This window comes from Oncorhynchus keta, chromosome 24 (genome assembly GCF_023373465.1).
Source record: "Oncorhynchus keta strain PuntledgeMale-10-30-2019 chromosome 24, Oket_V2, whole genome shotgun sequence".
NCBI classification, from domain to species: Eukaryota; Metazoa; Chordata; class Actinopteri; order Salmoniformes; family Salmonidae; genus Oncorhynchus; species Oncorhynchus keta.
This window is the reverse complement of record NC_068444.1, coordinates 43,164,906-43,190,298: the sequence shown is the minus strand read 5'-3', so window position 1 is coordinate 43,190,298 and position 25,393 is coordinate 43,164,906. Positions and strand designations below refer to the sequence as shown.

Genomic DNA, 25,393 nt, shown 5'->3' with positions numbered 1-25,393 from the left:
CTATTTTGTTTTTTTACTATTAATAAAAAAAATTATGGGGGTAAAGAGATTGTGCCATTCTAGAAATGTTTTGGAATAATATAATATGTCAAATTTAAAGACGTTTTTATCCAAAGTGACTTAAAGTCATGTGCGAATACATTTTTACATATGGGTGGTCCCGGGAATTGAACCCACTATCCTGGCATTGCAATGCTCTACCAAGATGCATGACAGGGTTATAAATGCTTTGTGAAGCCCCGATTGAATTAGATTTACACTGAATGTTCTGTATTTAGCGGTGCTTATACCACCCTTTATAAAGCCCAGGTTTATGTCATATTTCACATAGTGGGTTGTGTCACATTTGACATTGGTGGTTATGTCACACAGTTATGCCACATTTATGAACCTTATATAAAGCATGACATACGGTTAGAGATGATTTGTAACAAACTTATGCAGTGTTTATGACGCCTTCATAAGCTGCGTTAAAACGTTAAATAAAGAAATAACAATAGTAAGTGCCTATTAAGTGCCAAATAATGTCCAAAAAGGGATAGTTAGGGATAGCTCCACCTACATCCGTTCAGCACATCAAATGGGGTTGGAGTCAAGGGAAAATAAGCATGTGTTACCAAATATAACAATGTGCATTTAATAAGTATTCTAATAAAGTGTGTACATAAAACGAATTAAACACGTCTGTAAAACCACTATGAGGACATTGACCTATCAAGTAAGTTTTCATAAATCATTGGGTACAGCGTAAGAAAAACCGTCAAAGTAGGCTGAAGTGGTGGCATTAGTTCATGTTCATATTTAGAGCATAACATGCGTTTCATCATTAAGACCTTTTGGGGTTCTGGAGGGTGAATCCAAAAGCATAATATTTTGCTCTGAGTATTATTTTGTCTGGTATCTTGACTTTTTCTACGTCACAAAATCTAAAGGTGGAAATGTCATGTCTTTGGACATTAGAATGCACTGAGGACTTGATAGTCCCTGTTGTTTCAATCAAATTTCAATCAAATGTATTGATAAAGCCCTTTTTACATCAGCCGATGTCACAGAGTGCTGTACAGAAAACCAGCCTAAAACCCCAAACAGCAAGCAAAGCAGATGTAGAAGCACGGTGGCAAGGAAAAACTCTAGAGGAAGAAAAATTCCCTGGAAAGGCAGAAACCTAGAGAGGAACCAAGATTATAACAGTACATGGCATCAAGGAATCATCAGCCCAGGTAGTCCTGAGGCATGGTCCCAGGGCTCAGATCCTCTAGGAGGGGAGGGAGAGAGAGAGAGTTAGAGGGAGAACACTTAAATTCACACAGGACACCAGATAAGACCGGTGAAATACTCCAGTTATAATAGACTGACCCTGGCCCCCCGACACAAACTATTGCTCCATAAATACTGGAGGCTGAGACAGGGGGGGGTCGGGAAACACTGTGGCCCCATCCAACAATAGCCCCGGACAGGGCCAACAAGGCAGGATATAACCCCACCCACTTTGCCAAAGCACAGCCCCCACACCACTAGAGGGATATCTTCAACCACCAACGTACTACCTTGAATCAAGGCTGAGTATAGCCCACGAAGATCTCCCCCACGTTACGAACCCGAGGTGGGAGCCAAACCCAGACAGGAAGGTCATGTCAGTGATTCAACCCACTCAAGTGACGCACCCCTCCTAGGGATGGGATGGAAGAGCACCATTAAGCCAGTGACTCAGCACCCCTTAATAACAGGGTTAGAGGTAGAGAATCCCGGTGGAGAGAGGGGAACCGGCCAGGCAGAGACAGCAAGGGCGGTTCTTTGCTCCAGTGCCTTTCCATTCACCTTCACACCCCTAGGCCAGACTACACTCAATCATAGGACCTACTGAAGAGGAGTCTTCAATAAAGATTTAAAGGTCAAGACCGAGTCTGCGTCTCTCACATGGGTAGGCAGACAATTCCATAATGGAGCTCTATAGGAGAAAGCCCTGCCTCAAGCTGTTTGATTAGAAATTCAAGGGACAATAAGGAGGCCTGCGTCTTGTGACCATAGCGTACGTGTAGGTATGTACGGCAGGACCAAATCGGAGAGATAGGTAGGAGCATGTCCATGTAATGCTATGTAGGTCATCAGTAAAACTTTGAAATCAGCCCTAGGAGGCCAGTGTAGAGAGGCTAGCACTGGAATAAATTATAATTGTTGGGGGTTCTAGTCAAGATTCTAGCAGCCGTGTTTAGCACTAACTGAAGATAATTTAGTGCTTTATCCAGGTAGCCAGAAAGGAGAGCATTTGTAGTAGTCAAAGTGACAAAAGCATGTATTAACTTTTATGCTTCATTTTTGGACAGAAAGTTGCTGATTTTTGCAATGTTATAACACCGAAACTTAAAACTGATTTGTCAGAGGACAAACCACCCACAGAGACATACTGATATCTTTCCGACAGATAAGCTCTAAATCAGGCCAGAACTTGTCCATGTAGACCATTTCGTGTTTCCAATCTCTCCAAAAGAATGTGGTGATCAATGATTTCAAAAGCAGCACTAATGCAGAGCATCGGTCTGACGCCATTAAAAGGTAATTTACCACCTTCACGAGTGCAGTCTCAGTGCTATGATGGGGTCTAAAACCAGACTGAAGTGTTTCTTAGACATTGTTAGTCATCAGGAAGGCAGTGAGTTGCAGTGCAACAGCTTTTTCTAAAAATATTGAGATGAATGGGAGATTCGATATAGGCAGAGAGTTTAAAAAAATATTTTCTGGGTCAAGGTTTGGCTTGTTCAAGAGAGGCTTTACTACTGCAACTTTTAGTGAGTTTGGTACACATCAGGTGGATAGGGAGCCATTTATTATGTTCAACGTAGGTGTCACGACTTCTGCCAAAGTTGGATCCTCTCCTTGTTCGGGCGGTGGTCGACGTCGCCGGTCTTCAAGCCATCATCGATCCACTTTTCATTTTCGAGTTGTTTTGTCTTGTCTTCACACACACCTGGTTTCAATTCCATCATTACATGTTGTGTATTTAACCCTCTGTTCCCCCCATGTCCTTGTCCGGATTTGTTTATTGTAGGGCTCGTGCACGTTATGCTGGTGTGTGACAGGTTTTGTTACCCATTGATTTATTGTTCTGTTTACGGTGGTTTTATTTATTAAACTGCGCCGTTGTAAATCAGTTTTTGCTCTCCTGAGTCTGACTTCTCTGTCGCAAGTACGCACCCCCTTCAGAATTCCGGACCAAACTTATGGAGTCAGCAGGAGCAGGTACCCGGGGTATAGGGGTGGAGAAGCGGGTCCGGGAGCATGCAGATATGATCCACCGTCTTGGCACCACCATGGACCGCGTTGTCCAGGCAATGGACCACTGGGAGGGACAGGGAGTTCTCCCAGTGCCTCCACCAGCACAACCGGAGTCTCCACTACACGCCCCTTCTTCTCCTGGTCCCAGTGGGATTTGTTTCTCCCTTCCCCAGGAATATGATGGGACAGCTGCGAACTGCCAGGTGTCCCTGTTGCAGCTGGACTTATACCCGGCAACCGTCCACCTGGCTCCTTCGGGCCGTGAGAGGGTGTCCACCCTCGTCTCGTGCCTCACCAGGAAAGCCCTGGAGTGGGCCAACGCCATGTGGAGAGAGGGAGATGCGGTGTTGGACCAGTTTGAGGAGTTCACCCGGGCAGTCTTCGACCACCCGCCCGAGGGTAGAGCGGCGGGTGAACGCCTCTTCCATCTGAGGCAGGGGACGAGGAGCGCCCAGGAGTTCGCCCTGAAGGTTCAGACACTGGTTGACGGCGCGGGATGGAACAACAGGGCCCTGATCAACCATTATGGCTGCAGTCTGCGCGAGGATGTTCATCGGAAGTTGGCCAGCAGAGACACCACCCTCACATTCGACCAGCTGGTGGACCTGTCCGTCCGGCTGGATAACCTGCTGGCTACCCGCGGACGTTCAGATCGGGGTATGTTGTTTCCATCCCCGCACCCCCTCTCTAATATCCATGGAGCTGGAAGGGGCAGTGCGCAGGGAGACCGGAGGGGGTTCCAGCTCGTGCACCATCTGAGGCCACAGAGGTCACAATGCCGGTCGGTGCTGGGTTGGTTCCTCTGGGTATCGAGGCAGCAGGCAGGGCGCTCTGGCGTCACCCCAGGTGAGCCGGCACCATTCTCAGACAGAGCCCTCTCTTGCACATATGTTTGTGTATGTCACTTTGCCTGAGTTTGCCACGCATTCCCAGCATAAGGCACTCGTCGATTCGGGCGCGGCTGGAAATTTTATAGATAGATTGTTCGCCCATAGTTTAGGGATCCCCATCGTTCCTGTGGCTGTGCCCTTCCCCGTTCATGCCTTAGATAGTCGAGCATTAGGGTCAGGGTTGATTAGGGAGGCCACTGCTCCTCTGGGCATGGTGGCGCAGGGGGGTCACAAGGAGAGAATTAGTCTTCCTTATTGACTCTCCTACGTTTCCGGTGGTGCTAGGCCTACCCTGGTTAGCTTGTCATGACCCCACTGTTTCTTGGCTACAGAGGGCTCTCACGGGGTGGTTGCGAGAGTGCTCGGGGAGGTGTTTAGGAGTTTCCGTTGGTGCTACTACGGTGGAAAGTCCAGACCAGGTCTCCACTGAATATGACAATTTGGCTCTCGCCTTCTCCGAAAAGAATGCGACTCATTTACCACCCAATCGACCGCGCGATTGTGCGATAAATCTCCTGGTAGACTCTGCACTTCCCAGGAGTCACGTGTATCCCCTCTCACAGGCGGATACGGAGGCTATGGAAACATATGTCTCCGATTGCCTGCATCAGGGGTACATTCGGTCCTCCACTTCACCCGCCTCCTCGAGTTTCTTTTTCTGTGAAGAAGAAAGAGGGAGGTCTGTGCCCGAGTATTGACTATCGGGGTCTGAATCAGGTATAGTTACCCACTACCGCTCATAGCCACAGCGATCGAGTCAATGCATGGGGCGCGCTTCTTCACCAAACTTGATCTCAGGAGTGCTTACAACCTGGTGCCTATCCGGGAGGGAGACGAGTGGAAGACGGCGTTCAGTACCACCTCAGGGCACTATGAGTACCTCGTCATGCCGTACGGGTTGATGAATGCGCCATCAGTCTTCCAAGCCTTTGTAGACAAGGTTTTCAGGGACCTGCATGGGCAGGGTGTAGTGGTCTTTATTTATGACATTCTGATATACTCCGCTACACGCGCCGAGCATGTGTCCCTGGTGTGCAAGGTGCTTGGTCGCCTCTTGGAGCACGACCTGTACGTCAAGGCTGAGAAATGCCTGTTTTTCCAACAGTCTGTCTCCTTCCTAGGGTACCGCATTTCCACCTCAGGGGTGGAGATGGAGAGTGACCGCATTTCAGCCTCCTGTAATTGGCCGACTCCCACCATGGTAAAAGAGATGCGGTGGTTTCTAGGGTTTGCCAATATTACTGGAGGTTTACCCGGGGTTTTGGTCAGGTAGTGGCTCCCATTACCTCACTGCTGAAGGAGGGACCGGTATGTTTGCAGTGGTCAGCTGAGGAGGACAGGGCTTTTGGTCATCTAAGGGCTCTGTTTACCTCGGCTCCCGTGCTGGCCCATCCGGATCCCTCTTTGGCATTCATAGTGGAGGTGGATGCTTCGGAGGATGGGATAGGAGCCGTACTCTCTCAGCGATCGGGTAAGCCACCGAAGCTCCGCCCCTGTGCTTTCTTCTCGAGGAAGCTCAGACCGGCGGAGCGAAACTATGATGTGGGGGACTGGGAGCTGTTGGCTGTCGTCAGGGCCTTGAAGGTGTGGAGACATTGGGTTGAGGGGGCTAGACACCCTTTTCTCATCTGGACTGACCACCGCAATCTGGAGTACATCCGGGCAGCGAGGAGACTGAACCCTCGGCAAGGTGGGCCATGTTTTTCTCCCATTTTGTGTTCACCCTTTCCTACAGACCAGGATCCCAGAACATGAAGGCAGACCCTTTGTCCCGGCTGTATGACACAAAGGAGCAGGCGTTACGTACAGAGCCCACTCCCGTCCAGTGTCCCGCTGGGCGTCTGTATGTCCCATCTGCTGTTCGTGACGGGTTGATCTATTGGCCCACACGTCACCCTCCTCTGGTCATCCTGGGGTCGGTCGGTCGGATAGTGCGCTGTTTGAGCGGGAGGTACTGGTGGTCGACCTTGGCTAAGGACGTGAGGGTTTATGTTTCCTCCTGATCGGTGTGCCCCCAGTGTAAGGCTCCTAGGCACCTGACCAGAGGGAAGCTACACCTCTTACCCGTTACACAACGACCTTGGTCACACCTGTCAGTGGATTTCCTTACCGATCTCCCCCCCTCACAGGGTAACACCACGATCCTGGTCGTTGTGGATCGGTTCTCTAAGTCCTGTCGTCTCCTCCCTCTGCCTGGTCTCCCTACAGCCCTACAGACTGTGGAGGCCTTGTTTACATACGAGGATACATATGAGGATATAGTGTCTGATTGAGGTCCCCAGTTCACGTCTTGGGTCTGGAAGGTGTTCATGGAATGTCTGAGGGTCTCGATCAGCCTTACCTCAGGGTTTCACCCGAGAGTAATGGGCAGGTGGAGAGAGTAAACCAGGATATGGGAAGGTTTCTGCGGTCCTATTGCCAGGACCGGCCGGGGGAATGGGTTCGTGCCCTGGGCCGAGATGGCACAGAACTCGCTTCGCCACTCCTCCACTAAACTCTCTCCCTTCCAGTGCGTACCGGGGTACCAGCCGGTTCTGGCGTGGGCCGTGCTGCGCCAAAAAGAGAACGCAGACCGTCACCGCAGTGAGGCCCCGGGTGTTCGCACCGGGGGACCGGGCCTGGCACTCGACCCTCCACCTGCCCCTCCACCTGTCCTGCCGGAAGCTGGGTCCGCGGTTTGTAGGGCCATTTAAATTCCATGACGAGAGTGAACAAGGTTTGTTATAGGTTACAGCTCCCCCCGAGTACCGTATTAACCCCTCGTTCCATTTGTCTCTCCTCAGGCCGGTGGTGGCTGGTCCACTCCATGAGTCTGAGGTGCGGGAGGTTCCTCCGCCCTCTCTGGTCATTGAGGGGGCCCCGGCGTACTCCGTTCGTTCCATAGTGGATTCGAGGTGTCGGTCGAGGGGCCTTCAGTATCTCGTGGAGTGGGAGGGGTATGGTCCTTAGGAAAGGTGCTGAGTTCCGGTCGAGGACGAGTTGGACCCTTCAATGCTGCAGGAGTGCCACCGTCTTCGTCTGGATCGCCCTGTGCCTCGCCCTCCGGGTCGCCCCTGAGGCAGGTGTCGGCGTGCTGCTGGAGCCGCGCGTTAAGGGGGGGTACTGTCACGACTTCTGCCGACGTTGGTTCCTCTCCTTGTTCGGGCGGTGTTGGGCGGTCGTTCAGAGATACTACTCCATGGCTATTCTAAACATTACAATGTTCTCATAGAGGAGGCAAATAAGGAAACATACGATTCTAGCCTTGTTATGGATTGTAATAATACAATACGAAATATAGCTTTTCTATCTATCTTCAAATATAACTAATTGAAACACAAAAGCACTAATTCAACATGGTGGAGATAAAAACACAGTAAACAGAAGGCACAGTATGTGTGGATGGATGGATGGTGTGGTGTGTGTTGTTTGGTGTTTGGGAAAGTGTGGTGTTGAGTGAGAAAGGAAATGGTTGTATATCCCAAAACCAATGTATTTCTGTGAGCAGGGGTTGTGAGAAAGCTTTCAATGTTGTGCAGATGAGTGATATACATTTTTATAATGAAATAAACATCTTATTTATTTATTTATTTATTGTCCTATCATGGTGGAACAGCATTTTTTTAAATAAAATATACATCTAATTGATTTATTTATGGTCCTATATTGATGGAATGGTCCACAACCCTATACCCTTGGCACCCACCTGAACAACCCAGATACTAAGGAGAAGTCCCTATCTGTTTTAAGGGCCTGTTGTAAGCGACCTGTATGCAGCCAAAATGTGGTCAGAGAACTTCTAGAGCAACACCGCCCCCTCAAGATTCTGAGCCTGCTTGGCAGGGTTGGTCCCGCAAAGCCTAAGCCCACAGAAGGGAGAGCATAATATACATTTGTAATATACAAATACATAAATAAAACGTAAAAGTGGTTAGTGAATATGTATTCACCCCCTTTACTATGAAGCCCTTAAATAATATATGGTGCAACCAATTACCTTCAGAAGTCACATAATTAGTTAAATAAATCCACCTGTGTGCAATCTAAGTGTCACATGACCTGTCACATGATCTCAGTATATATACACCTGTTCTGAAAGGCCCCAGAGTCCGCAACACCACTAAGCAAGGGGCAACACCAAGCAAGCAGCACCATGAAGACCAAGGAGCTCTATAAACAGGTCAGGGACAAAGTTTTGGAGAAGTACAGATCAGCGTTATAAAAAAATATCCCAAACTTTGAACATCCCACGGAGCACCATTAACTCCATGAGAAAAAAATTGAAAGAATATGGCACCACAACAAACCTGCCAAGAGAGGGCCGCCCACCAAAACTCACGGACCAGTCAAGGCGGGCATTAATCAGAGAGGCAACAAAGAGACCAAAGATAACCCTGAAGGAGCTGCAAACCTCCACAGCGGAGACTGGAGTATCTGTCCATAGGACCACTTTAAGCCATACACTCCACCGAGCTGGGACAGAAAAAAAGCAATTTCTTAAAGAAAAAAATAAGAAAACATCTTTGGTGTTTGCCAAAAGGCAGGTGGGAGACTCCCAAACATATGGAAGAAGGTACTCTGGTCAGGTGAGGCTAAAATTGAGCTTTTTGGCCATCAAGGAAAATGTTATGTCTGGCGCAAACCCAACACCTCCATCACCCCGAGAACACCATCCTTTGCATAAATTGCCTACATTACTACAAATATGAATAGCTAATTATGGAAAATAAGATAAACAGGATTTTAAAAATATATATACGTTTTTTATGGCTTTATAGTATAATACAAATTGAGGTGAGGGCGATGGAAATGCATATGGCAGTTGATCTGCTTCTGTTCTGTGGGTGGCACTGTGTGCTCTTTTCGAAAGATGTAAAAATGCAACTTTTGCATTACCGTGTAGTTTACCAATAAAATGGTCTGACGGGGATGTGGACATGCTCGGTATACAAATCCCGAAGGAAAGAAATTCTCACTCCAATACATTTTTATAGAAAGTTAGCAAAAATAGATAAGATCTTGCTACCATGGACAGGAAAATATCTGTCTATTAGTGGGAATACTCTTTAGTTATATCACAGTTTACCTATTTATTTGTGTATGGTTTTGCCTACAACGAGTGATCTGCTTTTAAATTATATGAACAAGCCAGACAAAATTAAAAGGGCCTATTTATATAACGAATATGAATTTGGGGGGGGGGGAGAAATTATTATATTAAAGCATTAGACCTCTCACTAAAGGCATCAGTCATACAAAAGTTCTACTTAAATCCGAAATGGTTCTCTAGTAAATAAAAATGTCTCACCCCATGTTCAAGAATGGCCTTTTTCCCATTATTCAGATTACAAATGTTCACTTTCGGTTATTTGAAAAGGAAATAATCTCCAAAATATCGTTATTTTTTAAACAAGCCTTAAAAAGTTGGTTGCCATTTCAGTTTAATCCACCTGAAAAGACAGAACAAATAATACAACAAATAGTGGTTAAACTCAAAAATACTAAATGATTAAAAAACGTTTTTTTCTATAACATTTTTAAAAAAGGTATACCTTTTGTGAATTACATCATAAATAGTACTGGTGGAGTTATGTCACACATGCAGCTAACACAGACATATGGAAATGTCTACTCTATCCAAAATTACAACCAACTAATTGCAGCATTACCACAAAAATGGAAGAGGCAAGTAGAAGTGGAAAAAAGTAAGGAACTTGCATGTCGGCCCTGTATTAAAGAACATAAATGGTTAAAGAAAAGTGTGATAAATAAAAACATATACCAATTTTATTTAAGGACCAAAAAATTGACAGTTGTGCCATATAAATAGCTAAACAGTTGGGAAGAGATTTTCGATGTTCCGATTCAATGGCGCATGGTTTATGAATTGACACGCAAAACGACGCCGGATTCAGAACATAGATTATTTTCATATAAATTATTATACAAAATTCTTGCAACCAATAGAATGTTATATATATATATGGGGGATACAATCTTCCCAGCTCTGCAGATTTTGCTGTGAGGAGACAGAGTCATTAGATCCTTTATTTTGGCACTCTCCATATGTAGCTCATTTTCGGTCACAGGTCCAGGAATGGCTGAAGAATTGCAACATTTACCAAGAACAAACGCTGCAGATAGCAATACTGGGTGATTTGAAAAGTCATAGTCATTCAATCAATAATATAATTATTTTAGCAGAAATGTTCATTTACAACATGTAGAAGCTATGAGAATAGAAAGGTTCAGTACTTTTGTGAAGCATCACAGCACAGTTGAAGAATATATGGCAAATAGAAATCCAAAATGGATGATGTTAAGAGATAGATGGGAGAGGTTTAATTTATTTCATTTTTTTTCCTTTTTTCCCCCCACCTTTATTTAACCAGGTAGGCTAGTTGAGAACAAGTTCTCATTTGCAACTGCGACCTGGCCAAGATAAAGCATAGCAGTGTGAACAGACAACACAGAGTTACACATGGAGTAAACAATTAACAAGTCAATAAGACTGGAGCTGAAGGATGGGACTAATAACAAGACAACCAATATAAAATATACGGGGTCTGTAAAATGTATATAGTTTCAGAAATGTTGTGAAATAGCATAGTTACAAATAGAAATCAAACTGGATGGACATCAGAAATAGAGGAAGGACTAAAAACAAACTAAATATAGCTATTGTAAAATAGATTGTGTCTGTAAAATGTGTATATTATGTATAAACTGAAGGTAGAAGCCTAAGTGTTATTGTTTATTAGTTTATTCCAATTGGGGGAAGGGTGGTAGGGTTTGTGGGGAATAATAAAGGTATATTCTAAAAATAAAGTGTATATATATTTATGAATGTTTGCGTGTGTGTGTATGTATGTGTGTGGATATATATATATATATATATTTACCCCCAAAATATATGGGGGATTGTAAAATGCAGACAATTACATTGATGGAAGCAACAATCTGTCTGCAATTTTAAAGCTGATCCACCCCTTAATAAAACACAGAAAAAACTAAACAAAGGGCAGTACTTCTGTAGCCCAAGATGGAGGAATTTCAACGTGACACAGGAAAAACAAAATGGCTGCTTTCCCTTTGTTAGCTTAGCATCTCGTGCAAGCTAATCCTACTTTGTACACTTTCAAGCATAACATAGGATCCCCTTAAACAAGGGAACGGTTTACTAACAACTTCTTACGTTCAAACTTTTTGGCGATAATTTGAGATGTTTTAACCGGAACGTGTGGAAAACAACAAAATACACCGTGGTCTCCTCACGCTAACGAAGAGGAATTATCGCTTAGTCAAGCTAATATATCCTCAAATTTCAATTGGCTTTCCCTATGTCCTCGCTTGAGAAATTAATCATGACCGAGTCTACCCGCTTCTGAAACATCGCATCTATTTCTCAAATTTCTATAATTAGCTGGATTGTTATCCAAGTACTAGAAATGTAATCACTAACTTCACCAACTCCTAAGACACCCTGGCGTCATCAGATACAAGACACCGGGACAACTTCTATGGGCAAACACACACAACTATGACGAGTGCGCTGAGAGTCTGGAAGCAAGTATAGGGAGTGAGTGTTTTAATAAATAAACACGAAACACAAACAACACACCGAAACAGAGTCAATAACACCTGAGGAAACAACCAAGGGGGTGACAGATATAGGGAAGATAATCAAGGAGGTGATGGAGTCCAGGTGAGTGTCATGAAGCTCTGGTGCGCTTGACGATGATGACAGGTGTGCGGGATAATCAGCAGCCTGATGACCTAGAGGCCGTAGAGGGAGTATAGGTGACAACAACCAATACCTCCTGTCGACAACTCCCATGCTGTATCACATAATCTCGGTGTATAATGCAATATGCTTTTCAGTTTTATATGAAATCAAATCAATTCCTCATGCTATCTTAGATTCTTCGCACGGGGCGTCAAAATGCCGTGTCTGTGACTATCGTTAAATGTGAAGACTGTTATTTTATCAAATCAATTTTCTATGTGTAATTATTATTACGTGATTAAACTAAATCATGTAAACTTTAATTAACTAGGAAGTCGGGGCACCACGGGAAAATGTCTCTATTTCCCAAATCGACTCTTCAGATATTGTCATATCTTATATTATTAGTCTTGTATTCATGTATTATTATTACCTCATCAGTCATATTCTGAATGTCGCAAACCCTTGGATATCTGCACGAACCCTAGCATAAATTATGAATCAGCAAGATACAAATTAGCTTAATTATTTATTTACTAACTAACTCATCAAATCACAGAAATACATGAAACACACACACAATTAGTTCATACATTGAGTATTACATGATACAAAGAAAAAGTCCCTAGTGGACGAAACCGATATGGCGGATTGGTAGACAAAGGACAGGGGTGGAGACAGCTCAAGAGCGGGAAACTCATAGCTGATAACTACACTCATAGAAATTGCTAACACTTTACATGAACGACCACTCATTTGAAAAGAAATTGCAATTGACATATTTACGAGTGTATGTCTTGTGGTTGCCGGTCCATCTGCTGGAGAGTTGATCAACAGAAAGTCTCTGGTTGGGTTCATAATGGATACGTCAGGTGTACCCATGGTTGTCGCATAGAATAGATTTTTCAGCGGTTTTCTGTATTCTTGTCCTAGGCATCGTACATTTCCGGCAGCAGACTTGTAGTTCGACAGCCTAGGATTTCTTACTCCTGTAGTGAATCGACAGTCTCAGAATTGAACCATTTCCAGCTGTGTAACCAATGCTCCATGCTGTATGGTCTTGTCCTTTGGTAGAGTTGTAGTGCCAACCATTTCAACATGTAGCTACCGCTTCATATTTTCTGGTCTTAGAAATTCAACCATTTGCAACCTTAGCTTACACCGTGGTTTCGTGGTTTGGCGTCACGGGGGCTTTTATACTTGGGTAGAAAAGGGCCATCTCATCATGTTTGTGCCCACCTGGGCGTGGCTACTGACTGTGCATAAGTTACCATAAAACAACCAATTCTCATTTAGAAGACTAAATCACATTGAAAAGATAACAAACGTATTCTTATACTTATTCATCTTGTACAACCTTCAGATGTAAACCTGACAGCTGGGAAATGTACACATTAAGAAATATAGTTATGTGTCTTTCCTGTTCGTCATGAGATCACCAAATGAAACACACTCGACATGACTGTCCATTAAGTGTCCACAGACCCTTCCCACATTCTCAAAAACAGAAATATTGTTTAATTCTCCAATTTTGAGGATTAGGAGTTTTGGGTAGAAGAATGTCTTAGTTCTCCATAGGCTCTCTCCCTCCATACTCTGTGGCAGAGAGAGAGTTTCTGGTATGAATTTATGACTGTTGTAAAACCTGATGTGGGAGAGAGAGTGAGAGAGGGGGGAGCCACGATATACACCCCAAAAGGGCCACGTCGTGTCATCATCATATACAGTAAACACATTATTCTAATGATCTAATTTGTCACAGTGACTCGAGGACCATGTATTACATTTCTTTGGGGGGCCTGGGTGGGTCTCGAAACCTTGCTTTGCTGTATCTAAAAATTCTGAGCAGACCACCTTAGTGGAGGACGCCACCTAACAGTGATAATGTTGGGGGGTAAATTACTTCTATTTGACAACAGGGTTTGCCTAAAAAAAATGTTTTATAACAGTGAAAGACAAATATGTACATTTTGGACATTGAGTATACCAAACATTGGGAACAATTTAATTGAATCCACCCGTTTGCCCTCAGAACAGCCTCAGTGGCGGAAGGTAGCCTCGTGATTAGAGCGTTGGGCCAATAACTGAAAGGTTGCTGGATCAAATCCCCAAATCCCCACTTTTCAAGGGAAGGCATTCAGTTGTACAACTGACTAGGTATCCCTTTCCCAATTGGGGCATGGACGCTACAAGGTGTTAAAAGCATTCCACAGGGATCCTGGCCCATGTTGACTCCAATGCTTCCCACAGTTGTGTCAAATTGGCTGGATGTCCTTTGGGTGGTGGACCATTCTTGATACACACATGACACTGTTGAGTGTAAAACACTCAAAGCGGTGGGCTTGGCAGGTTAAAGAAGGATACCCTATTCAAAAGCACTTCAATCTTTTGTCGTTCCCATTCACCCTCTGAATGGCACACATACAGTCTAATCCTTCTTTATCCGGTCTCCTCCTTTCGTCTATACTGATTGAAGTCCCAAAAAGGGATCATAGCTTTCACCTGGTCAGTCTATGTCATGGAAAGAGCAGGTGTTCTTAAAGTTTTTTCAGTAAAAGCACACCGATGTGTGTGTAACGACTTAGCAAAAACGTTGAACTTTGTCAAGAATGCATTCAAAAGCCTAAGCCTAAGTCTAAGGCATTGCATCGCAGTGCTAGCTGCATCACTATAGATCCCGATTCGATCCCAAGCTGTGGACCGGGAGACCCATGAGGTGGCGCACAATTGGCCCAGCGTCGTCCGGGTTAGGGAAGGGTTTGGCCGGCCGGGTTATCCTTGTCCCATTGTGCTCTAGCGACTCCTGTGGCGGGCCAGGCACAATGCACGCTGACACGGTCTCCAGGTGTGCGGTGTTTCTTCCGACATATTTGTGCGGCTGGCTTCCGGGTTAAGCGAGCATTGTGTCAAGAAGTAGTGCGGCTTGGCGGGGTCGTGTTTTGGAGGACGCACGGCTCTCGAACTTTCACCATTTCCCGAGTCTGTACGGGAGTGGCAGCGATGGGACAAGACTGTAACTCCCAATTGGGGAGAAAAGGGGTAAATATAAATACAATTCTGAAAAAATAATGCATTCAATATATAATTCAAATTAAAATCATTCAAAAGTTTATACACACCTACTCATTCAAGGGTTTTTCTTTATTTTTACTATTTTCTATATTGCAGAATAATATTGAAGACATCAAAACTATGAAATAACATATTTGGAATCCTGTAGTAACCATAAAACTGTTAAATAAATCCAAATATATTTTATATTTGAGTTTCTTCAAAGTAGCCACCCTTTGCCTTGATGAAAGCTGTGCACACTCTTGGCATTCTCTCAACCAGCTTCATGTAGTCACCTGGACTACCTCATCTACAATGTAGAAAAAATAAATAAAGAAAAACCCTGGAATGACTAGATGTGCCCAAACATATGACTGGTACTGTATATTGGTCCATCCCTCCCAGACAAGACGAAGTAAAACCTTTTAGCCTTCTCCCTCTGTTGGGCAAGTTTACCTATTTTAAGAACTTTGATTGGTTCAATCAATCAATCAATCAAATGTATTTATAAAGCCCTTCTTACATCAGCTGATGTCACAAAGTGCTGTACAGAAACCCAGCCTAAAACCCCAAACAGCAAGCAATGCAGGTGTAGAAGCACCGTGGCTAGGAAAAACTCCCTAGGAAAGCCAGAACCTAGGAAGAAACCTAGAGAGGAACCAGGCTATGAGGAGTGGCCAGTCCTCTTTTGGCTGTGCCGTGTGGAGATTATAACAGAACATGGCCAAGATGTTAAAATGTTCATAGATGACCATCAGGGTCAAATAATAATAATCACAGTGGTTGTCGAGGGTGCAACACGTCAGCTGGGACAGGTAGCAAGTCAGGGTTCCATAGCTGCATGCAGAACAGCTAAAACTGGAGCAGCAGCAGGGCCAAGTGGACTGGGAACAGCAAGGCCAGGTAGTCCTGAGGCTCAGGTCCTCTGAGAGAGAGAGAGAAAGAAAGAAAGAGAAAAAGATAATTATAGAGAGCATACTTAAATCCACACAGGACACCGGATAAGACAGGATAAATACTCCAGATATAACAGACTGACCCTAGCCCCCCGACACAAACTATTGCAGCATAAATACTGGAGGCTGAGACAGGAAGAGTCGGGAGACACTGTGGCCCCATCCAATGCCCAGCTACGAATACTGGAAATATAACTGTGCATTTCATGCTGGTCAGATGTTCATATTAGAATAATGGTTAAGTGGCTAAAGTTTTCTCATGGGAAAAGCTAACAGCTACTGTGCTTAAACCTTTATACGTTTGGACCCATAGCATTTACTCCCAGTCCAGCTTTACGTTCTTACCAGTGCATTGTCACAAACCTGATCCTGCCAGACAAAGAAAACACAGTATATCAAATACCAACTCAGTATATCAAGTTATCAGTGAGCATCATCAAGAAAAGCACCAGACCTAATGATAAAACAGCAGGCAGACTTTTGAGCTAGAATTGTGCCCACAAGAAATATGCAAAACAATTATGTATATTCACTTAAGGTCAATTAAAGTTAACATGTTAATAATGCATTAACGCACAACATTGTCACGCACTGATCTGTTTCATCTGTCTTTGTGATTGTCTCCACCCCCTCCAGGTGTCTCTTATTTTCCCTGGTGTATTTATCCCTGTGTTTCCTGTTTCTCTGTGCCAGTTTGTCTTGTATGTTCAAGTCAACCAGTGTGTTTTTCCCATGCGCCTGCTTTTCTATTCTCTTTTATTAGTCCTCCCGGTTTTGACCTTTGCCTGTTTTTCTGGACTCCATTCCCGCCTGCCTGACCATTCTGCCTGCCTTGACCCTGAGCCTGCCTGCCATTCTGTACCTCTGGAACTGAACTGGTTTTGACCTTTTGCCTGTCCACAACCATTCTCTTGCCTACCCCTTTTGGATTGTTAATAAACATCTTGGACTCCTGTGTCTGCATCTGGGTCTTGCCTTGTGCCCTTAGAGTTCAAACCAGACCTGGACCAGCTCTGCCACGCTGTCTCCCGGCAGGGAGCCGCCATTGGGAGGCATGAGGAGCTATTTCAGGACCTTCTGGAAGGGCTTCGTTCACTGATGGAACGCCATGACCAGGGGTTTAGCCTTCCACCTCTGAGAACCCCCAACCACTCAGAAACTTTTTCCCTGTGAGTGGTGAGTCTGTACAGCCTACCCCGGCACCCCGAGAACCCTGCTTACCACCTCTGGAGCGATACTCTGGGGATCCTGGTACCTGCCGGGGTTTTCTTTCTCAATGCCCCCTTATTTTTGAGCTACAGCCATCTTCGTTTCCTTTTGACTGATCTAAGATAGCATATATTATTACGCTAATGTCGGGAAGGGCGCTATCCTGGGCGTCGGCTGTTTGGGAGCAACAATCCTCCGTTTGTCGTCATCTCAAGGACTTTATGTCAGAGGTGAGAAAGGTTTTCGATGCTCCGGTATCCAGTGCCTGGAATCCGGAGTCCCTTTTTGATACCTTCCTTCACGGACTATCCGAGGAGATAAAGTATGAGCTAGCTGCTCGGGCATTGCCTGTGGACCTCGATTCCCTCATCGACCTCACCATTAAAATTGATGAGCAGCTTAGGGAACGCAGGAGTGAGAAGAGGTCTGTCCTGGATCACACTAGTTCAGCCGCAGTTGCTCGCTCACCTTCGAAGGAATCCAGAAGTGAATCCATCGAGAATCATCAGCGACGGGTGAGTCAGATACTCCGGAACCTATGCAACTGGGCAGAGCTAGATTATCGCCTAAGGAGAGTTCCAACAGATGTCTGTACTGTCTGTACTGTGGGACTGCAGGACATTATATAGCCACATGCCCAGTTAGAAGACCTATCTCTATAGTAGGCACAAGTACTCTGGTGAGCCAGACTGGGAATCTTCTTAATCCCATTAACCGTACTCCCTCCTTTGTTATACTGCTGTGGGGAGACCAGTCTAAATCTCTTCGGGTGCTCATTGACTCTGGGGCAGATGAGAGTTTTATGGATGCTACTCTAGTTTCTGAATTAGGTATTCCCACTCAACTTCTCTCTGTTCCCATGGACGCTAGAGCACTGAACGGACGCTCCATTGGAAGAGTTACCCACAGCACTGTGCCTGTTAATCTACAGGTTTCAGGAAATCACAGTGAGGCAATACAGCTGCTTCTCATTGAGTTTCCCCATGTTCCAGTTGTTTTGGGATTTTCTTGGATTAAGAAACACAACCCAGTTATTGATTGGACCACAAGTTCAATCCTGGGTTGGAGTCCGTTTTGCCATTCCCAATGCCTCAAAGCAGCGCAGCCTTCCCAGAGACAGCCTCCTCAGGGTTTAAGTACAGTCTCTGATTTTTCTACCGTTCCCACAGAGTACCACGACCTCCTGGAGGTTTTCAGCAAGGCACAGACTACTTCTCTTCTACTAGTCCTCCCGGTTTTGACCTTTGCCTGTTTTTCTGGACACCACCTACCTGACCATTCTGCCTGCCCTGACCTTGAGCCTGCCTGCCATTCTGTACCTTGAACTCTGAACTGGTTTTGACCTTTTGCCTGTCCACAACCATTCTCTTGATTGTTAATAAACATCTTGGACTCTAACCATCTGCCTCCTGTGTCTGCATCTGGGTCTCGTCTTGTGCCCTCATAGACATGTTTATATGCAGGTTTGTTTTTACACCGTTAACCCTGTCTCCATTTCCCTACCGCATTGAACCTTTTAAGTACACGTTTTTCTGCACAGATCCTTTAAAACACAGAACACAGCTACAGTCAATGCTTGCTACATTGCTGTAGACCATGTGCCTCTAGTCAAAGTCATGTAAAAGGTATCCACAATATTACCTTAGCTGTGTTTTTTTCCCTTTCTGCCGAGGATTCGTGTGCATGTCGGGGCCTTTTTTAAACTACTCAAGAGGTGCTATATTTTGGTTTGATAACAAACAACATTATTTAGCTAGTTATGCTAGCTAGGTAGATAGATAGCTAGCTAGATAGATAGCAACCTGATAGCTTGACCACTGGCTGTGCAAACATTTAGATGGCACAGGAAGAACTGAAAAGAAATAGGTTTCTCAAAGAGATGCTTCAAATTTTTCATTTACTTTATAGTTCTCACGGAAGGTGATAATTCTGACTAAAACTACAGAATAAAGCCCCCAGTTAAAATCAAGGAACGGTTGTGCTCGTGGTTACTGAAGGGAGCTACATCTTCTACTCCATGTTTTACTCTGATCATTGAGATTAGCTAGCAGCAGGCAGTAGCACTACGTTAAATCAGTTTGATCATTTCACTGGTCTCTTCTACTCCATGTTTTACTCTGATCATTGAGATTAGCTAGCAGCAGGCAGAAGCACTACGATAAATCACTTTGATCATTTCACTGGTCTCTTCTACTCCGTGTTTTACTCTGATCATTGAGATTAGCTAGCAGCAGGCAGTAGCACTACGATAAATCACTTTGATCATTTCACTGGTCTCTTCTACTCCGTGTTTTACTCTGATCATTGAGATTAGCTAGCAGCAGGCAGTAGCACTACGATAAATCAGTTTGATCATTTCACTGGTCTCTTCTACTCCGTGTTTTACTCTGATCATTGAGATTAGCTAGCAGCAGGCAGTAGCACTACGATAAATCAGTTTGATCATTTTACTCCTCTCTTCTACTGCGTGTTTTACTCTGATCATTGTGATTGCTTCTGCCTGCTGCTAGCTACTACGATAAATCAGTTTAACATCAAGTGGAGCGAGGGTAGGAAAAAAATGTACATGCAAAAAACACTTTTTCTGAAAGCACTTTCTACATATTTCCTTCTCCCTCTCCTTTTACACTTTACTTGATTTGAAGGGTAAAAAAATAAGGGTTTCATGACATTTTTTTTAAAATGTAACCTTTATTTAACTAGGCACGTCAGTTAAGAACAAATTCTTATTTACAATGACGGCCTACACCGGCCAAACCCGGACGACGCTGGGCCAATCGTGCGACGCCCTATGGGACTCTCAATCATGGCCGGTTGTGATACAGCCTGGATTTGAACCAGGATGTCTGTAGTGACACCTCAAGCACTGCAATGCAGTGCCTTAGACCGCTGCGCCACTCAGGAGACCAATATTCATAAGCCATACACAACACATCAACATGCTGTACAAAATAACTATTTTATTGCATTTCATGAATGCAAGTCGACAGGATCCTTATTGTGACATACAGAGCCTTCAGAAAGTATTCACAACCCTTTACTTTCCCACATTTTGTTGTATTACAGCCTGAATTTACAATGAATTACATTTAGATGTTGTGTCATTGACTTACACACAATACACCATAATGTCAAAGTGGAATTATGTTTTTATAAATGTTTACAAATTAATTTAAAATTAAACGTTGAAATGTCTTGTGTCAATAAGTATTCAACCCCTTTGTTATGGGAAGCCTAAATACATTCAGGGGTAAAAATGTGCTTAACAAGTCACATATACTAAATACAAATATAAACGCAACATGCAACAATTTCAAATGAGTAAATTCAAACAAATGAATTAGGCCCTAATCTATGGATTTCACATGAATTGGAATAGAGATGGTCACAGATACCTTAAAAAAAGCACGCCAATTGCACGCACCCTCAAAACATTTGTGACGAAGTGTGAGAAAACTGCACATTTTAGAGTGGTCTTTTATTGTCCCCAGCATAAGGTGCACCTGTGTATGATCATGCAGTTTATTCAGCTTCTTGATATGTCACACCTGTCAGTTGGATGGATTATCTTGGCAAAGGAGAAATGGTCACCAACAGGGATGTAAACACATTTGTGCACAACATTTGAGAGAAATAACCTTTTTTTTGCGTATGCATATTCCTAAGATCTTTTATTTCAGCTCATGAAACATGGGACTAACATTTTACAGCACACATAAGTACACTTTTATTAATTACACTTTGGATGGTGTATCAATACACCCAGTCACGACAAAAATACAGGTGTCCTTCCTAACTTGCTGGAGAGGAAGGATACCGCTCAGGGATTTCACTGAGGCCAGTGTTGACTGTTCCTGACAGTTACTGAGTTTAATGGGTGTGATAGGAGAAAACTGAGGACGGATCAACATTGTAGTTATCCCCACCACAATATTAACCTAAACGACAGACTGAAAACAAAGAAGCCTGTAAAGAATACAAATATTCCGAAACATGCAATAAGGCAAAAGTAAAACTGAAATAAATGTGGCAAAGAAATTAACTTTATGTCCTGAATACAAAGCGTTTCCTTTGGGTCAAATCCAACACAACATCACTGAGTATCACTCATCCCATTTTCAAGCATGGTGGTGGATGCATCATGATATGGTTAAGTTTGTCATCGGCAAAGACTAGGAATTTTTGGGGGATAAACCCCCCCCCGAATACAACTAAGCATACGCAGATCCTAGAGGAAAACCTGGTTCTGTCTGCTTTCCAACAGACACTGGCAGGCAAATTCACCTTTCAGCAGGACAATAACATAAAACACAAAGCCAAAATACACTTGAGTTGCTTACCAAGACGACATTGAATGATTCTAAATGGCCTGGTTACAGTTTTGACTTAAATCTGCTTGAAAATCTATGGCAAGACTTAAAAATGCCTGTCTAGCAATGATCAACAACCAACTTGACAGAATTTTATAAATAATAAATGTGCAAATATTGTAGGATCCAGGTATGCAAAGCTCTTAAGAGACTCATGGCTGTAATCGCTGCCAAAGATCCTTCTAACAAGAATTGATTCAGGGGTGTGAATACTTATGCAAATTAGATATTTCAAACATTTGCAAACATTTCAAAAAACATGTTTTCACTTTGTCATTATGGGGTATTGTGTGTAGATGGGTAAGGAAAATAATTGATTTAATACATTTTGAATTCGGGGTGTAAGGCAACAAAATGTGGAGGGGTATGAAGTCAAGGGGTATGAATACTTTCTGAAGGCACTGTAACAAAAATATAAACTTGTCATTGTTGAAAAATAAATTATGACATTCTCATATACTTTCTTATGAATGTTGTGTATGGGTTATGAATGTGTAATGAGGTAACCTTCAACATAAACCACTTGAAGCACTTTTCAATTCCCTTCCCGATTCTACATGCACAGTTCCCTCACAACATTATCTAATTGTATCTTGGGGTAGACATTGCTCTTAATAGATCTAGGATCAGGTAACCCAACTCCAATCTCTTACTTCATCCATCAGGTGAATTAAAAAAGACCAGACCCTATATCAATTAGAAGCAACTTCCACCTACCCCCTAGGGCAGAGGTGTCAAACTCATTCCATGGAGGGCCAAGTGTCTGCTGGTTTAAGACCTAGACAACCAGATGAGGTGAGTTCCTTACCAATTAGTGACCTTAATTCATCAATCAAGTACAAGGGAGGAGTGAAAACGCACAGACACTCGGCCCCCTCCGTGGAATAAGTGCGATACATGCCCTAAGGTAACACCTTCTCACAACATTGTCTAAGCATTTTCTATGGCCGATGCCTCACTCGTTGTGGACATCTTGACTGTGTTCTCAATGGCTGAGACAGAGGTGGAAGCCATCATTGACTCTATGGCTGAGTTGGAAGACATCATTAACTTCTTGACGCTGCTATCCATGGAGGAGGAATTGGACTTCTTCACCGTTTGGATGGTCTTCTTCCTCTTGACGTGGAGGATCTCCATTGCGTCTAGATTGACTCCCGACTGCTGGAACTCTTTGCTGGTCTCAACAGGTTCTGACACCTGCTGCTGCTCCTCCATCTGCTGCTGGTGGATGAAGAGAGAGATTGGACATATTTACACCTTCCATATTAGTTTTGTGTATGACCAGACTCCTTGCAGATATAAATGTGTTAGATCTGTCATTCTCATTGATAAGTGGAGATCAAATCCTAAAATCTAATTGTATGTCATATGCTTCGTAAACAACAGGTAGATCTGTGAACCTTCCCAACAATGAAGAGAAGGAATAAAGGAGAAATAATAGAATAATAATAATAACAAAAAGGAATCACACAATGAGTACTGATAACATGGCTATATACACAGGGCACCACTACGGAGTCCATGTGCAGAGAGCTTGGGGGTAGAAGCTGTTCAGGGTCCTGTTGGTTCCAGACTTGGTGCATCGGTACCGCTTCCCGTGCATTTGCAGAGAGAACAGTCTGACTTGGGTAGCTGGAGTCTTTGACAATATTTTGTGCCTTCCACTGAAACAGGATGCACCTGAACTCAGTTTCAAGTCTCATAGCAAAGAGTCTGAATACTTATGTAAATAAGTTATGTTTTTGATTTGTAATACATTTGCAAAAATGTATAAAACCTGTTTTCACATTGTCATTATGGGATGTTGTATGTAGATTGATTCCATATTGCAATAGCATTTTCATTTTTAACAATTGGCGTTGCACGAACAGGATTCACCTTTGAGAGAGACTTGGTGGGAAGGAGAATCGGTAGTGGAGGTGAACAGACTAAAATAAAAAAAGGTAAGCTAGTTTCTTACCAATACCTCCTGTGCCTCATAAGGGCCATCTACCCTTTCTGTATCTGTAGGAGAGTGAAGTTTCAATTTGTTTATGTGATTGTTGGTGAGAGGGGTACCCTGAAATAGAGGCCGGTCATCATAAGAATGCAGACTATTGGTAGTAGTTTTGAATTTGGGGGAAGGACTGTGACATATCCGGAATGTCTAGCACAGATCTATAAAAGGTCTCCGGGTGGGGGCCTACGTGCTCCGGCATTACGGACGGGTTGTATCATCAAATCAAATCAAATCTAATTTATTTATATAGCCCTTCGTACATCAGCTGATATCTCAAAGTGCTGTACAGAAACCCAGCCTAAAACCCCAAACAGCAAACAATGCAGGTGTAAAAGCACGGTGGCTAGGAAAAACTCCCTAGAAAGGCCAAAACCTAGGAAGAAACCTAGAGAGGAACCGGGCTATGTGGGGTGGCCAGTCCTCTTCTGGCTGTGCCGGGTAGAGATTGTATCATCGTATGGTCTGAGGTGGGATTTCAGTATACAGAGTCTCACCAGAACGTTGTTCGGAGGGTCGTTCAACGCAGACGGGTCATATTAGGTGATCGATTCGGGTGCGTCCCTATCAGAGAATAGACGTGCAGTTGTGCCATGTTCGCCGCAAAGACAAGACAAGGGAAGGGGAAGGGAATACTGGAGTGGAGACTTGTATTTAATATAGGTGAAAACAATGACTGTGTGCTGGCTTTCATGGGCGAGAGCTGTATTTCATGAAAGGATCCACAGGTGAATGTATACACTGTTCAAAAGTTTGGGGTTACTTTCTTTCTTTTTGAAAGAAAAGCACATTTTGTCGTCCATTAAAATAACATCAAATTGATCAGAAATACAGTGTAGACATTGTTAATGTTGTAAATTACTATTGTAGCTGGAAACAGCTGTTTTTAACGGAATAGCTACATAGGCGCACAGAGGCCCATTATCAGCAACCAGCACATGTGTTCCAATGGCACGTTGTGTTAGCTAATCCAAGTTTATAATTTTAAAAGGCTAATTGGTCATTAGAAAACCATTTTGCAATTATGATCGCACAGCTGAAAACTGTCGTCCTGATTAAAGAAGCAATAAAACTGGCCTTCTTTAAACTAGTTGAGTATCTGGTACATCAGCATTTGTGAGTTACAGGCTTACAAAATGTCCAGAAACAAATAACTTTTCTGAAACTCGTCAGTCTATTCTTGTTCTGAGAAATGAAGGCTATTCCATGCGAGAAATTGCCAAGAAACTGAAGATCTCAACGCTGTGTACTACTCCCTTCACAGAATAGCGCAAACTTGCTCTAACCAGAATAGAAAGAAGAGTGGGAGGCCCCGGTGCACAATTGAGCAATATGACAAGTACATTAGTGTCTAGTTTGAGAAACAGATGCCTCACAAGTCCTCAACTGGCAGCTTCATTAAATAGTACCCGCAAAACACCAGTCTCAACGTCAACAGTGAAGAGGCAACTCTGGGATGCTGGCCTTCTAGGCAGAGTTGCAAAGAAAAAGACATATCTCAGACTGGCCAATAAAAATAAAAGATTAAGATGGGCAGAAGAACACAAGACACTGGACAGAGGAACTTGAAACTTCTCTTGAGCCTTTTCTCAATTTCTTATTGCAAAGAGGTTGCAATAGCATTTTATTTAAACAATATACATAAAAGCATGCTGTATTTTGCTCTCTCACCATCATCATCATGTGTTGGTACTGGGCAATGGCCTCCTCAGTGCTCACGCTCTCCGCCAGTCCCAGTTCTGCAGCCCGCCGGGCCATCTCCACCTTATGGGAGCCAGGGGGGGTCCAGCCCACACCCCTGATCCAGTTCAGATCTGACTTGTAGTTCACCTGCAACAGATTGCGTTGGGGGGGGGGGCACAAGTCGATATTAGGAAGGTAATCCTAATGTTTTGTACACACAGTGCATATCTTGTACCAGTCAAAAGGGTTTTTCTTGAATT

The 25,393-nt window shown here is 43.8% G+C and overlaps 1 protein-coding gene across 6 annotated transcripts in view; it reads right to left on the bottom strand.

Annotated features, from left to right (window-relative positions):
* Positions 1-19,755: 19,755 nt before the first annotated feature.
* Positions 19,756-25,393, bottom strand: part of nrap (nebulin-related anchoring protein) — a 95,640-nt gene continuing 90,002 nt past the window's right edge. For 5 of the 6 annotated variants that reach the window (XM_052478361.1, XM_052478364.1, XM_052478365.1 and 2 more), the window contains 2 exons: positions 25,122-25,280; positions 19,756-22,675 (listed from right to left, as the gene is read on the bottom strand). In XM_052478361.1, coding sequence (XP_052334321.1) covers positions 22,385-22,675; positions 25,122-25,280 — 450 coding nt within the window. In that variant the 3' untranslated portion in view covers positions 19,756-22,384. The remainder of the gene's footprint in view (positions 22,676-25,121; positions 25,281-25,393) is intronic. The other variant, XM_052478362.1, reaches the window with a different exon arrangement.